The sequence below is a fragment of the Poecilia formosa genome, unplaced genomic scaffold (genome assembly GCF_000485575.1).
Source record: "Poecilia formosa unplaced genomic scaffold, Poecilia_formosa-5.1.2 Scaffold168, whole genome shotgun sequence".
Classification (NCBI taxonomy): Eukaryota; Metazoa; Chordata; class Actinopteri; order Cyprinodontiformes; family Poeciliidae; genus Poecilia; species Poecilia formosa.
In genome coordinates this window covers 519,866-536,718 of record NW_006800107.1, presented here as the reverse complement: position 1 = coordinate 536,718, position 16,853 = coordinate 519,866, and the positions used below count along the sequence as shown (strand labels likewise).

Here is a 16,853-nt window from a genome sequence, read left to right as displayed (position 1 = left end):
ACACACACACACACACACACACTGCAGGTAGGTAGCAGCAGGAGAGCCAGATGTTCTGCTGGAGGAATGTCATCGCTGGACTTTTATCAGCCCAGAGGAAAGTTCACCTTCATCCATCTGATATGGACGACTCCTGCTTTCTAAACCCAGTCGCTCTATAATTCACTCTGCTCACGTCACAAGACTCATTAAAGAGAGGGAAACTTAATCATTTCATAAATAGAATAATTCTGCTCCTTCAGAGACATTTCTATTAGATTTTAAATAGTCTGGTTGTCAAAATGTTTGAAACAGAAACATGGCAGGTTAAACTGAAGCATGGTGCATGAAATGTGTTGCAGTAAACAGCAGCGTGTTGCATGAAAGGAGCAGAAAAGTCCAGGAAGGTGGAAGACCAGGAAAAAAATAAATAAAATCTGAAGATAATAACAACATCTAACACATTTCTACTCACCGGCTTTTAATAAAGAGTGAGCGATCCATTTGTTTTTATACAGTGTTTGTTTTATGTTGTAATTATTATTTGTTGTTTTTGTGTGCAGCACTTTGCCAACGCCTGTTGTTCTTAAATTTGCCATTTTAACAGATTTGATTGGATTTGGTCTCTTGTTGTCTCTGTTTATTTCTGCTGACATATTATATTTCTGTTGTGAATATAAACGCCATTAACAGCTCAGTTAAATCCATTTCTAAATGTCTCTGCAGTGCAACCTTCCTCGCTCTCTGACAGTAATGAGTCCAGAAGCTCCATGGATAAACTGCGTTTTCGTCTGTTTCCTCTTCTCATTTTAGCAGAAAGAAACTCGTTCATCAGAATATTTTGAAATTAAATTTACATGTCAGACTTCCTGCTGCAACACTGTTGATGAAACAATCAGGGAAACACGTTGCATCAAGCGCTCTCATATTACAAACCAATAACAGATTGGTTACATCATTAACGGAGAGTGATGTAATACTCCAACAAGTTCAAATGGTTTTTCTTGACTTTGTCAAATATACTCAGGTTTGCAAATTTATTCACAACTCTTGAACTTTTTCACAATAGAAGGAAAATGATCCAAGAGTTTTAATTTTAAACTCCAATTTTAACTCTTGATACAAATTGTTATATTTCTAGCCAGGTCTGGACTTTGACTGGGCCATTCTCATTAGAGCTGCAGATAACAAATATTTTAGTAATCGATTATTCCATCGATTAATCTGACGATTAATCAGATAAAAAAATGCCACATTCTGCAGATCTTTCATTAAATTTAAGATTATTTTATACAGTGTTAAAAATACATTTAAAATGCAAACAAATAAATAATTCAATTCCTTTTTTGAATAAGAAAATAAACATTTCATTGCCATAAAGTTGTTATTACAAGAGCAGTTTTCCTTTTCTGAACCCCTGATGCATCTGCAGCTAGAAAATCCTTCTTTTCACATCAACATGTGAAAAGCTCAGACATTTAACACTTAACAATGTAGAGCTGATTGTGTGATTATTAAAAATATATTAATTATAGGATAGAAAAGGTGCTTAGTAGGAGATTTTTTAACAAGATGTGAACCAGAGGAAAGAGAACTGAATATAAATACACTTTCCTTTTCTGAACAAATTAAAAATCATGCATCATTTTTCTTCTTCTGTGTTGCTCTGTCAGATAAAACTATAATAAAACTCAGCACAGTTTGTTGACTGTCTGAGGTGTTGACGGGTTTGTCGTACAGGTGTGTGTGTGTGTGTGTGTGTGTTTTTATCCCCACCAAAGTTTTCTCCGCCCCAGATGTCCATGGCCGTGTCGTACTTCCCCAGATGATTGAACCAGGATCTGTTGATCACAAAAAGCCCGCCTGCGATGATCGGCGTCCTGACGCACCGAAACACAAGAAAGACAAAAGAGCTGCTTTCATTTGGTTCCTCTCATCCTCATCCATCTATTATGTTTAAATCTCAGGACCACAGATTACAGAAGGTGATATTTTAAACATCAGTCAACAACAGATGCTGCATTTTGTATCATATTATGGCCAATTTCCTGGTCCTGTTATTAGAATCTCTAGAACCTTATCCAGACTATCTATTCAGAAAGAAACAGTTGCATATTTGTGTGTAACTCTGTGTGTCCCCTGCATTAATCAGACCTGGTAAAGAAATGATGTGAGGAGCTTCAAGGCTGATCAGACGTCATATAAAGCGAAAGAGTTATTAACACATTAGCACAACCTTTAATCTGCATTTTGTCTGTAAACCAGGTTTATTTTTCTCTGGACATGTTGAAAAAGGATAAATGCACAAAGTCAAAGAGACACAATTTGGCTCCCAGATGAGGAGACAAAAGTGGAAAAAACAGTTTTTCATTAGGAATGCTTCTAAGTAATAAAGTCTCCCTGCATTAATGATTAGAGCTGTGTAATTTTTCATTGGATTAGGTTTTCTGAGTCGTGGCCACGGTCACTGCAGAACTAACAGGTCAGAATGAGGAGGAGCAGGGCTCTGCTGCCGACTGCTGAGGTGCAGACACGCATCGTTTGTCATCCAGGCTGCAGCAGGACGCCGCAGCGCTCCAGTTAGCCGGTCCTGACACACAAAATGGGATTTTCACTGTAATTGTTTCAGAATGATGCTAGTCTACAGTCATCCTTCTTCATTCATATTTTCTTCACTTGCAGTCTTCAGAAGTTTCTTAAGCATCAGTTGTTTGGGTTTCAGAAGGTCCCATCAGATGAATGCGACTGTTTTTAATCAACTTTAAAAACCTTGATGGAATATATGTTGTTTCCTAATAAAGAGACATGAACACACTCACACATAAGGACAGTTTAGGAATCCATAACATAAGTGAAGAATGTCCAAACATTTTGTCACGAGGGTCAAAAATGTCAAAAATCCTTAAAAAGTAACAAAAACACTAAAAAAAATACATCAGTCTTTTTTTATTTTGTAGTAGAGAGATGTTATTTAATGTAGAATGAGAACTTAAAAAGGATTTAGCATGTTAGCTGTATGAAAAGAAAGGCATTTCTCATTGTATGGCTCAATTTAACAAATATGTCCTCAGTATAAGAACAGGATTCGAGTCACTTTCTTTCCAAACACTCTGTATGTTTACATGTTTAATGAATCAGATAAAAGCTGATTTGGGTGCAGAAATGTCGGCTTTCCAGTAAAAGTCTCTGGATGAATGCGGTTCTGCTTATTATAAAAATGTTGTTATAAAGAATGAATATTTTGTACCTAACATTTTCCACTGGAAGAAAATTATGTCCATAGTAATTTTACCTGGATTCCAAATAAAAAGTCTCCATCTGCATTGTGATTTGTATGATTCCTGAATAACAGTTGGGGGCCACACAAAATCCGTGTAAGGGCCACAAATGGCCCCCGAACCGCACGTTGCCCCCCCCGGTGTAAACTCCAAGTCAAGCCTTTCTACACAGACTCCTAACAGCATCTTATTCCACCACACAAACACATTATTGCTCACTTTCACACATAAACGGCGCACATTTAGAAGCAATTAAAAGTTTCTGCTGAAGCTTGAAAATGGGAGCCGCAGACTGAGGTTAGACGCCCACAACGACTTTCACCAACACTTTCAACGCTGAACGTCTTCCATATCTGCTAACAGCCTGGAAGGAAGCGATTAGATATTTAAATCCAACTCTGGTGTTGAATTGTTTTGAGGAACGTTTTGCTGTTTCTGTAAGTAGAAATGATCCCAATTCCTTTTTTACAGATTTACACTCACATCTCCATGGTTTTTACCGTCTACCTTCATCAGATCATCAAACAGTTTGAAAAATGACATACAGAGAAATGCTATATATTTTAGCATATCTAAGCGACTTAAATTAGGCAGAAGTAAAATAAATAACCTCAAAATGAACACAATGTTCTCATAACATTTTCCAAGAAGGCAAGAATAGTTTGGATAATTTTTTCCCTTAGTGAATAAAATGACAAATAAAAAATGCATTATCTTTATGCAATATACAATTAGTAATAAAGAAAAGCAAAAATGGAAGAAATCTGTTATAATACATTTTCACAGCTTTGATTGTTTTAAAGCCTGAAAATAAAGAATTTAAACCTGATAGAAGTTTATCTTGGGATTCAACATGTCCAGAGAAAAATAAACCTGGTTTACAGACAAAATGCAGATTAAAGGTTGTTCAGAGCTTAAACCTGTTTACCCCCAGATATTTTATTTTCTGTTTATGTGACTCTCCTGAGGAAAAATCATCAGTAATAAACATGTTAACATCAGAACTGGAATGTAAAAAAGCTGTTAAAACCTTGAACGGCAGAATTAATAATGAAAACTTCAAATGAATGCCAAACTTCACAACTCACAAGAGCAGATCAGCTATTAAGCGTGTTAATGTCTGAGGTCAGGGCAGCTCTGACCGGGCCTCGGTGTAAGCATCTTTCCATGTCATACATAAAGTTTTATTGGGTCAGGATTTAATGTGTTCTGTGCATTACTTGATCGGCTGGGTCGGGTCGGTCCGGCGTGCTTTCTGCTCCGCTGTTAACTGCTCCCACTTAAAATGGAGGCTCCAGTCAAACCCTGAGTGATAAAAACAGAAATGCGTGTAAGCATCACATAATGCTGCAAATAGCAGGCAGCCTGAATGTGCAACGGCTTAAAGAATGAATGCTGATGTGTGAAAATAAAGCCAATTATCACGTTTCATCAGAGGTTGCTCTGAAAAATCAAAAAAGAGAAGAGATAGTAAATGTTTCAGCTGCAGAAACTTTTAATCTCATTCATGAAACTTGTTTGAAATCTGAAGTGCCATGCTCCAACTTGTTACTTTGTGACAGTAAAGAGTAAAGTTCATCGGACTAAAAATCTGTAATTCAGGAAATTTATGTCTGTGTTTAAAAAAATAAACATTTCATGTGGGTTCAGCTGTTTTCCTGTGATGGATCGGCATCGATACTGAACCTCAGATATTGGTGTCAGAAGTGAAAACAGTGGATCGGTGCATCCCAAATATAAACTGAGATTTAAAAAAAACATGTCAAAATGTGATAAAAATAAACTCAGGATCACTAAAAATCACATTTTCAGGGCATCGTTTTATGTTGGGAGCCACCATCCAGTTATGAAATGATCTCTGACCATCGGTCCTCTGTGTGTAGCTGGGATTGGGCTGGAGAGACTATTATCACCACTGACTGGCATTGATTGCAGCCACCAAGTGAGGAAGATGAGGATAAGACAGGATAATAGCAGGAAACAGGAAGTTTAAAGCTCTTAGGAGAGACTGGCTGCTGAAATGATGATGGGTGATAGAACACCAAATTATTTTCTGCTCATTTTGTTTCAGCTCAGATGAAGCTACATAAACCTGTCAGGATTAAAATAAGGAAGATTCTTCAGGATTTCTGATATATTATCAAACTATGAGCTGTTATGGAGTAATTCATTCATAATCTGATCCATCAATAATTCATAATTACCTTTTACGTTTGTAACCAGTGAATACAAAGGAGAAAAAAACTATTAGAATTTATTAATGATTGGATTTTAGAAATAAACACAATAACAAGTAAAGTTGGTCAATAAATTATCCCAGTAATTATTGGGATGAACAATAACATTATTATTTTGAGACCATTTTCAAGGAATACTTTGATATTCCTTGAAAAGTTGAAGTCGGCCCCTCTCTAAAACTAATAAATTTTAATTTTGTTAAAAATATTTAACACTGGAAATATCCAAAATAAAACACAACGACCAAAATCAATAAATGGAAATAAAAATCATAAACAACCAAATCCAAAAATGATGTAGATTATGATGTAGATATTAACAAAATAATCCTCCAAAAATTTGTAATCATCAGAATGGAAATTATTGAGCTCGTTTTAATCTATAATGCAATTAATTGATTAATTGATTACTGCGACAGAAACAGTTGAGATTTTTAGAGCTCTTTTCAAAAACTTTACATTTTATTTCAGTTCACAGAAGAAAATGTAAGTTTGGTCATTTAATTCTAAGTAAACACAAATCAGAAAGTAAACAACAACACAATCCAGACCTGATAAATCGAGCTGAGAGAATCATATAGAACGAATCCATTTGTTTCCAACGTCTGTGCTTAAGCTTTACATTGTAAAAAATACTGAAAATGCAAGGGAACTTATGCATGAGTACTCATGGTGAGGTGTTTGACTGTCAGCACGTTTCAAATACAAGCTCCTATTGAAGGAAACAAACCCAGCGTCCGCTGGGAATCCAGCAAGAAAGAAAAACGAACACAGAGAGCTGGGAAGCTGAAAGGAAAATATTTCAAAGGCGTTTGAGCTCCAGAGCAGAGAGGAGGTTCATGAACCCGTCATGAAGGGCCCGCTCATAAATCAGAAACCCTCAGGGGTTTCTCTCTGCCATCAAAAGATACCCTGAAGGCACCTCAAAGCCATTTTTATTTTTCTGACTGAAGGTGGGAGAACAGCATTTCCTCGTACCTCCGCGGAGGTCCGCTGAGGCCGCCACATAGGCGAAGGTGTCCATGTTGATGATATCGATGACAGGGCTGACCACCCGAGTCGGATCCTGGGTACAAAACGAAAAACAAACACATTTCACCCAAAGTTTGAGTTTTGAAGGACAAACAGGGAAAAATGAGAAGGAAAATGTAAATTAAAGCAAAGATGGATGCTATCAGCATTCCCGTCTTCACACTCTGCTCCAGTAAATGACATTTCCAGTTCAGTGTGTGTTCATCTGTGTGTGAAAGTAACAGTACACTTCAAGGTCATGATAATTCTCACACTGGCAGGAATTTTCAGTCATTTGGCAGCAATCATGCAAGAAGCAGTTACTGCGGTGAGAGTGACCGCTATTTCTGCTCTTTTCAATTCAGCGTCATTATATTCACTTTACTGATGAAAGAAAGGAGAAAGACAAAAACCTAGGATGGATTCAGAAAGAACAGAACTTTTAATAAACTCTCAAGGGTTAAAAGGTCAAAATAAATTGTTTTTATTTTTATACATGATGGCCACAGGGAGGAAAATTACTTAAAGAAGACAGAAAAAAATGATATCTACAAGAATTAGAAGCAGTCTGCATTGCATAGCCACACCAACTGCTTCACCAATAAGCTCCAATGACAATGACACACTTTGGTCTCCAAGGGTATGCTTGAAGCAGGTGACCTAGAAATGCTCACTTAAAGCTGCTTTTATGGGATACTTTTTTTGTTAGACCCCCTGCACACTGGTTTAAAGCTTTATTCCCAGCAGTCCTGTTCAGAAAACCACCAGATATATTTCATTGTTTCCCAGCTCTCCTAACATTGTACAAACTTCACTTATATCTTTTATTTCACTAAGTTATTTTTAAACTTAGTGAAATAAGTTTAAAAGAGCTAAACACCTGGGTTGAAGTGAACTCTGGTGACTGTAGCTCCAAAATCAATTTGCAAGTGCAGGGCATTCTGGGTAAATACAACCAAATCAAATAAGCTAGCCTGGCAGAGAAATGGCTCATGGTGTTTTACCAAAGAAAAAAAAAGTTCTCTAACCACTAAAATCTGACGGTGCTCCATTTTTGTTTCCATTTTGTGAAGAAGGAAGTTGCGCTCAGTGGCTTCTTCAGGGTTTTTATGTTTCCTGTCTTGGTCCAGCGCCCCCGCAGGCAGGGACAGGGACAGGTTGCTCAAACGGTTTGGTTGGTATGAAAGAAAACCACAGCAGCTAAAAATGAAACAAATGTTGCTGTTTGTCTCCCAAACAAACTGAATCTACTGGGAGGCACAACAAAGGTAAAACGGTCTTCATTTACACGGACTCAGTGTCCACACTAAGACCTTTAGGACATACAAATCAATAAACTTTCATCTTCAAAATGCATGTAAGCATGGCTCTGCTGGTTGCTGGGAGACCAAAGGATATCGTAAGTTTTTCATATTGTTAGGAAATGAAGGCGATGTCACTACAACAGACAGAAAACATCCACTGTAACCCAACAAAGTGTGTATCCTCTCATTGCTCCTACAGGAATCCTGCGTTTACCATGTAGAAACAGTTCTAAATCATTTTAAAGTTAGCGCTACCAACATGACAACCCTTTATAGCCCACATATTTCCTCCTCTGATGACATAGTTTGCTCTTTACAAGGATAAAAGTACAAATTTTCCATCACACTTTCACTAACACTGCCAGACGTGGCCCCCTGTTAAATCATGTGGTGTCCCTCTATTAGTTTGGTCAAACGGCTGGATGCGCCTTCAGCCGGTGATATTACAGAGCAGGTGGAGCGGTTCTGGACCATTAGCTGCAGGGTCAGTGCAAGGGGACGTGGGCAGCATCCCACCGTAGCTCCAGCCACATCACAGAGCGCTGCGGCTGCTTCAATAGCTGTTAGGGTAATGACACTGTGCAGCACTCAGGGAGAAGCATTCGTGACATTAGTGTTGTAATTGGATGACTGTTATTTTCAAATCACTCCGGAGCAGTTTCTTAATTCCAGTCATTTTGTTCTTTCCACCTAATTTAAAATGAGAACATCTTATGGCTGAGCTGAGAGCATCCTGACCCCAAAACAATCTGCATCATCCTCATCATCACCATCTATTATCGCCCATCTTCATGTTTCTCTCCTGTGTCACATCTAGCTTATTAGCTTTGGTCCCACATTTTTCCACAATTTGCTCCCTGTAAACAGCATGTTTTAGTTTTCCCACCTTTCATAAAGGATAAATTTACTTGTCATGTTTTTGGATTTCATCCTGTTGCATAAGTATGTTTTTAAAGGTTGTCTTAAAAAGAAGAAAGATTTTCAAGGAGAATATTTAAACAGCTGATAGAGTGGAAAAGTTACTCCTCGTTGTTTATGCAGCTTTATTCTTAGAATAACAGATTGCTCATGAGAAAAAACAAAAGGAGAGAAACAAAGCAATGGAAACTTTTTGAACTACATCACTGTGTTCTTATGGAAATTCATGAGAGAAACTCTAGAAATGTACAATAATCCCCAAAGTCCAGACGCCTCAGTGATGAACAATAACTGGTTTCACCTTTGAAAATATATATTTTTATAAACTGAGTGGGTGGAAATAACATGGTTAGTAGTAAAAAAAAGTGTAATTATTGTAAACTACCTGCCTTGTTTATTTATTCCACAAATAGTAGCAGCCCAGTGATGTTTTCCTGAACATTATGTCACATCATCGTCTCAAAATACATGGAAAGAGACTCCGTCTAAAAAAACCCCTATAACTTCCTATTTACATACTTCAAACACCAAACATGTGCATTAATTATCTTATTACAACTACAGAAGCTAAAATCTACAGACTTGGTTCTGTTCTTCTGGGTTCAGCCAATGAGAACCAAGGAAAGTGAATTCTCCTCCCAGATTGGCTGGTTTGCAAACACCATCTTCAACAGTGTAGACAGAACGTCTGCATAAATAAAGGCTACAAGTATGTAATTTGTAAAATGTCATGCTTAGTGAACTGGTCGATAAGTTGCTGAAATAAAGAACTTGTCAATATTCTTCTTTTTCTTTTTTATGGACCTTCATTGACTGACTTGTTGCAGCTGAGCGGCACAAATAAAGGTAAAGTTATAACCGACAAAGAAGATGTTAAAACAAAATGTTGTTAAATGATCTGCTGTGAATAATGAACTATATTTCATCCTGAGTTATTAATAAAATTCCACATCACGATGACTGAAAGCTATAGGAATTAAGATAAATTGAAATACTGGTGAGATTTCAGCTCTCTATCAAAAAGACAGACAATTATTTGAAAGGTGATCGGATTTTAGAGCGGTGTGGGGTTCTGCTGACCCGGATCAATACTTCATACATTTAAATCTAAATATACGACTATAAAATGACCGGCATGGACAGTGACAAACGACTTGTTGTGCATTAAAACGCACGTACGCACGCTGTGGGAATGAATAACGATGATGTTGACACTGCAGCCCAAACACTCCTGACTCTCAGGTGGATTTACTTATTGATCCGCCTCTACACTGGAGATCAAAGGTCTTTAATACCAACAAAGGATGTGCTGACTTGATGAATCGGTGGAAAAAACTCAGGAAATGAGAGGACACCGAGAGAATAACCTGAAGAAGAACTTGAGAGTGGTGGATGCCATGAATAAAAGTAGAAAAAGTTATGAAACAACAGTAAGGACGAGAATGTATCAGGAAAGGAGGAAAAACTGTCAAACTTCAGTCTTTGTGTGAATCACACAATTAGATTATTAGCAGAACTCTCTTCAGTTTAAAAATATAAAACCAAGATTTCACCAAGTCTATAAACAAAAAATAGCTTGAATATTTTAGACTTGAACATGTGAGAATTAAACTAAAGAAAATAGAGAGAGGTAATTTGTTTGAAATAAATAAATAGTAAGAATGTGATGGCAACAGGTGAAGTCTGGCGATAAATGGAGGAAAATAACTGCAGGCGAAGAGAGCGGTGACAAACAAGAGCAGGAGCGATGGAAAAGGAAAAAGAAAAGATGTAAAACTGTGGAAGAACTGACAAGTGCCAAAACAGGAGCAGACAGATAAGAGAGGAAAGGGCAGTTAAAGGCAGTCGGCTCAAACAGCAGAGACAAACAGCGGAGGAGGGAGCGTGGGGAAGCAGAAAGTGCAGCACTTATTTCTTAATGAGAGGCAATCAGAGAGACGGCTACTTTCACAATGAACACATTTCATTCCTGAAGCAACTGCAAACACAAAAACACACTCAGAGGGTTTTCATGGGGTTTATAAGCTGTGAGGAACTCTGCAGATGTTACTGGAGCTGCTGATCCCAGTTTCTGGAGAGTTTCAACCCTTCCAGATGTGTTGGTTAGCATGATGAGGCTGCAGCTCACCTGTTTGATCCTCTGCAGCAGGGGGGGCAGCCAGTCTTTGTTGACCTCACAGTGGCTGTCCAGGAAGGTCAGGACTTCGGCCCTGGCTGCGTCGGCCCCTCGGACTCTGGACCGGATCAGGCCTGAGGCAGGAACACAGTTTAAGAGCTTCTGGCATCTTAAGGTAATTTCATAACGTGGTAGATGTGATTTCTTCAAATTAACTCATGCATGAAACTGACCATGTTTTCATTTTAATTACTTGTTTGCCAAGCAGACTGGACACTGCTCCAAAAGCAGGAAGTAGAATGTAGCACAAGGCATTCTGGGTAAATTAAACCAAAACAACACCTGAGTCCAGAGGAAGCAGGTGGAATTTCTTGTGGGTTTTTTTTAAATCAAAAACAAAAGAAAAATCCTACAATCCCTAAAATCTGACTCCATTTTAGTTTGGATTTCACCAAGAATGAAGATGCACTCAGAGTCTTCTTCAGTGGTTCTTGGTGCAGCGCCCCCACAGGTGAGGAGGGGAACAGGTTTTTCGAAGGTTTGGTTGGTTTGACTCAGTGCCATGAGAAAGAGAACCACAGCAGCTGGAAATTTAACAAATGTTGCAGTTTTGGTCCCAATCAAACTGAGTCTATCAGACTATCAGGTGTGAAAACACACTGACACTCAAGCATTTGCTGTAGTCATATTTACCCATAATGCCATGGGCTTGTAGTCCACTTCCTGCTTTTGAAACCGTCTCTGGTCTGCTTGGCGTTCACATGTGGATTCGAACTGTAACAGAGTTGAATTCAACCCAACAGAGACCGAAATGGAGGCCATGTTTTTGGTCCGATTACGTATCCACAGCTCCCCAAACAAACCGGAGCTTTTAGAAAAATGAACTGGAGTTGGAATAAATCCGACTAAACATGGCTGCTGGTTAGTCCGCCTGAAAAAGCAACGAGGCGTGGTGGGAATGGAACCATCATCCTCGGTGGTGTGAGTGCCTTGCTGCATGTATTGACATCTGATCCCTCCCTCTCTGGCCTCCTGGCTCTCAGAGACCGTCAGCGGAGGGGAAAATCGATGTGGGCTCTTAGAGGCGCTGTCAGACATGGAGACAACCTTTTAACAGCCGCATCACACTCTGCATGTACGTGTCAGGCTTCGTCTGGGAGAAAAGCTTCGTCTGTTCACTTCTTAAGGACAGAAACAGACGAGTGAAGGAGGAGAGTCGATGTGTGTGTGTCGGGTGACTTCAGGTCGTTTTTAAATGTGTGTGTGTGTGTAAATGAGCTAGTTAGGGAGGTCTCCCTGATGGCGGCCAGTCTTCTCCTCTATTTGGTGTAAATGGTCTAATCAATACTCCCTGACACATAGATATATCCTGCGTGAATGTGTCTTTTCAGTCAGTGTGCGCACACGTGCACGGCTGAGTGTGCACGGCGCCGAGGGTCCGTTGTGTTTGTGTGTGTCGGTGACATTGTACAAGGGGCCGTGAAGTTCCACGCAGAGCAGTTAGGCCGGGGCTCAGCCAATTAAAAATCCCATTTCATCCTCAATAAGGCTTTATTTTCTGGATGGATGGACCCACACACAAACGGAGCCACACGCGGGCCGGCACAAACACTGATGGAGGAATAAAGTGACCCGAGTCGGCAGCCGTTTACTTAGATGCACATAAACGCATTCAGAGCCGACGCAGTGTGCAGAGATGATCTTTAATCTCTGCTGATAATTCACAGCTGTACTCTACTCTCACTCTGAGCTTCTTCCTCTCTGCTAACAGGAACACACTGTAAGTTGGTAGTAACACTGGATCTGAGGTTCATTTTGCAATAGGAGGTTGTTTTATTTATTTATTTTTTTACATTTATTTAACCAGGAAGGCCTGATAAAGATGAATGTTTCTGAGGAAAGCTCAACAGTCCAGATGTCTCTGACAGAGATTTGACTGAAGCAACTCGAAAAAAAGAGACTGAGCAAGTGGGATCCAAGTCACTTACCAAAAACTAATCCGTCAGGTGATTTCTATCACAACTGTTAGAAACAATCAGCATATTTTCTGCTTTTTGCCTGAAAGTGGCTGTAATATACCTCAGGATCTACCAGGTTTATTTGAATCATTCTGTGTTTAAAATAAATGCAGGACTCCAGAGAATATTTCAAAGATCTGAAAGTAAACATAAATGAAATATGTAAACAGTAAATGAAAATGGCAAGCAGTAGAAAAAATGTTTTACTTAAAAAAATCCACTTTATGTGAATAACCCTTCCAGTAGCGAGTCAACTAGCATTGCACCTTGATATTTCAGCCCAGCTGCAGATTCTTTAGAATATTTTAGATACTCCAAATAAAAAATCTGTATTTTTAAGTACAATATGATCATTTTTTCCCATTAAAAATGCTTTGGATTAGGTTGAGGTTAATGTGAATACAAGAAGCGAGAGGATTTATCGTGGCAGCATAAACCATCTGTGGTTGACAGAAAAGACACACAGAGCCAGACTGGTGAGCTTTTATGACCATTAAAAAGATAATCAAGTCGAAAAGCCTAAAGCCATAAACTATTAACAAGCCAGACTGATGAAACCTGCTCCTGTGAGTCTGTAATGAAATCCTTCAGCAGCCACATGTAGCAAAGTGTTCGCTTTGTCTCCGAGACAAAGAGGCGAGGCGAAGGCAGGAGAAACTAACCAGGCTGGGAAGAAGGACAGAAACCAGGAGATGTCAAGCAAACAGTAGCAGGAAGGAGCGGCGGGATCAGACGGGGCAGGGACACTTTAGAGGAGTGAAGACTATTATTTTCCAGCTGTAATGTGAGTTCAAATGGCACTGGTTTCATCAAACTCCAACAAGCCTGCTGGAGTGGCTTGTAAGTGTTTTCTTCTGCTGCCTGTGAGGAAACGGCTCTGACCTCAGGAAGCAGTCTGCATCGAAGTCTTTTCCTTCAAACACTTTAAACTGATCATTTCCTGCTCTGACAGGTAAACCAGGAGCAGGTTTACGCTTCATGTGCTCCAGGTTTAGATCTGTTCATCTCTGTCGTGTGGCTTTTATTTTCTATTATTGCTCCAGTTTTATGATGTGTTTTATTGATCTCTTGTCTGTGGCCCCTGAGAGCCGCTTAGCAACATTTATTCACAACAGTCGGTCAAATAACTGAAACAGCAACAAAAAGAGTTTTATGCCTGTGACCATAATCATGGGCAAAGTAAGTACACCCTCCCTGCTTCAGGGAAGCAGCCTGATATCAGCTTTATTAACTGATCATCGTCATGGTGACCACCGATAAAATAAAAGCAGCTTTTGTATTTTACGGCTCTGGAGCAGAAGGAAGCATGTTAACACAATGCCAAGGTTTGTTTAACTTTTAACCAGGAAGAGAAACTCATTGAGATTAAAAATCTACTTTCCAAGAAAGTTCTGGACCTTCAGCAAAACAAGATGAAAACAAGACAGTTTAAATCTTTAAAATGTTTTAAATATGATGTTAGATTAATAAAACTAATTATAGAGTCAATACTGAAAAACAACAACGACTACAGGGTAGAAATTTCTGCTGTTCATCAATTCAAGATGCATATTCAGATCATTTTGACTAAAAAAACCAAGAACCATGAAAGAATTTTCTCCCTCAGCAGATGTTTGGCTGCAATGCAGAGCATCATGTTTGGAGAAAAAGAAGCATTTCAGCACTAACATCTGTTATCGTTTTTAACCTCTGTGTCTATCAGGATAACATTAGTTCTTTTTATATCCAGTTGTCATGTCATGGTCTGGTTTGGACTGGGAACATTTGCTACATCAGAACATCATGGGAAAAATGTGTCTCCATCTTCTACTTGGTGCATTAACTTCTTTTTGGAAAAGTCTCAATCAAGTGTAAGAACTTTTTTGCGAAGGTGAAGAAGTTATTTTGAATTTTTCTGTTTCCATCAAACATTTCTAATGTGACTTCAAAACACAAAACCCTTGATAGAAACACAGTTGGTGTTTTCTAACAGCCTCCTCATGTACAGCACTGGGCTCTGAGTAAAGTCACTAGCATTCGCTAACCTTCACTGTGAAAAAAGCAACAAACAATCAAAATGAAACCAAACCCTAACCCAAGAAAAGAAAAATCGATTTACAAGTAAGGCTGTTAATGAAGATGTGTGTGAGTTGGTGTCAGGGCTGCACCAACAACATAAAAAACAACATAAAAAATAAATCGGTCCTGTACTATTTTTATCTGTGAAATTACAATCATAGTAACATCGGCTATTTAGTTGCATTTTATGCGGTTTAGTTAATATTCACCGTGAATCCAGATCCCATCACAAATTAAGCAGATAAATGTATCTGCATTTTTCTCGTAGTGAAAAAGACCACTGACTGGGGCCCCAATAACTTTTAATAAATTAAATTAAGTTGCTTCACTTAAATTAGCATCACTTCACCCCCCTCTGGGGTCTGAACGCACTTCCTCCTGGTTCCCATCTGCAGAAAAATCTGCGCTAATTCATCAGTCAGTTGGATCTGTCTGATCCAAACAGATCAACTGAACTCTGTGGGAGTTTCATCCTGCGCGGTCCGGTGTGTGCTTTTACCAGGATTTTTTTTTTTTTGCGTGGTTTCGCTTCTCCGAAACGGACAGATGTTACGTCTGCAGCTCCTCCAGACCGCTGCTCTCCTGGGTAACGTGAACCCAGGAGGCTCCGTTTGTTAAATCTTCTGGATGAGTTACTTCCAGCGGTTTCTAATTCTTTGCAGCGGCGGATTCTCGTCCGCAGTGGTTGAGCAGCGGACTGCGCATGTTACAGTCTAATTAACTTTTGCATCGTCATTTATTTCCTCAAGATAAACTGCCGGCTCCTCAAATGGATTAACACAACGTTGCATTCTCTTTAGTTTTCTCTGGTCTGGAATGGAGACTTGAATTTAACGCGCCATTTCAACCAAAGGTTTGTAATGCGCTTCCTAACCATTTTTTATTTGTAAGTGCAAGCCTCTGTCTCTGCTTATGACATCTTCAATACATTTTTTGATCCCAGGCTTAGTTTATGGACTGAACAGACAGAAACAGTTACCATTATACATTTTGAACTGTTGATTTTATTTTTGAACCATTTTTTATGCTTCAAAAATAATTTTTTTAATTGTAAAGTGTTAATTTTGAACCCTTCTTTATTTTTGAAGTGTTGATTTTATTTTTGAACCCTTATTTATTGTAAAGTATTGAACCATTATTTTATTGTGAAGTGGTGAATTTATTTTTGAACCCTTATTTATGTTGAAGTATTGATTGTCTGAAAGACCTTACACATAAATTGCCCCATACGGGGTTTGAACCGACGACCTCAGCATTACCAGCACGGTGCTCTAACCTGCTGAGCTAACTCACCTACCTTACAAACTGTTGAGTTTCCATGGATTTAAGAAGAACTTACATGATCTTACCACAATGAAGATTTGATAAAAGTGCTGATATTCCTATGTTTTCCAAAATTAGTGTATGAAATGGTTTAACTTAATGCTACTTTGAAGTTGATTGTCTGAAACAGTTCATATTTCAATTGGCCTGTATGGGGATTGAACCCATGACCTTGGCACTACTAGCACCACGCCCTAACCAGCTGAGCTAACCAGCCACACAGAATGTGAAGTTTCTATGGATTTAAGAAAAACTCACATGATCTTGGCAAACTCACTCTTCTAATTGTAGCATATTTATAAAAATAATATACTGGAACATATATTAAATCAGTGTAAATGGATTGTTGCCAATCAGGTCAACGGGCTAATCTGAACTCTGAATCCAGGCATCTGAGTCCAATCCTCAGTCTGATGTTAATGCGTTGAATCTGACATGTCAAACTTTAAAAACTCAAACTGAAGCAACATACAGAACATGAGTTCCTGTAGTGTAGTGGTTATCATGTTTGCTTCACATGCAAAAGGTCTCTGGTTCAAAACCGGATAGAAACAGATTTTGTACGTTATGCTTCTTCCAGGGTGCAGTGAGACAACAAGAGCCTTCCTCTT

At 38.8% G+C, this 16,853-nt stretch overlaps 1 protein-coding gene and 1 non-coding gene across 3 annotated transcripts in view; both read right to left on the bottom strand.

Moving 5' to 3' along the window:
* Positions 1-16,853, bottom strand: part of galnt14 (UDP-N-acetyl-alpha-D-galactosamine:polypeptide N-acetylgalactosaminyltransferase 14 (GalNAc-T14)) — a 153,792-nt gene that overhangs the window by 23,701 nt on the left and 113,238 nt on the right. For both annotated transcript variants that reach the window (XM_016677872.1, XM_007564779.2), the window contains exons 6-9: positions 10,856-10,977; positions 6,473-6,560; positions 4,478-4,562; positions 1,756-1,859 (exon numbers count right to left, since the gene is read on the bottom strand). In XM_016677872.1, coding sequence (XP_016533358.1) covers positions 1,756-1,859; positions 4,478-4,562; positions 6,473-6,560; positions 10,856-10,977 — 399 coding nt within the window. The remainder of the gene's footprint in view (positions 1-1,755; positions 1,860-4,477; positions 4,563-6,472; positions 6,561-10,855; positions 10,978-16,853) is intronic.
* On the bottom strand, positions 16,386-16,459 carry trnat-agu (transfer RNA threonine (anticodon AGU)). Its single transcript has one exon. It is a non-coding gene; the product is annotated as a tRNA-Thr (tRNA).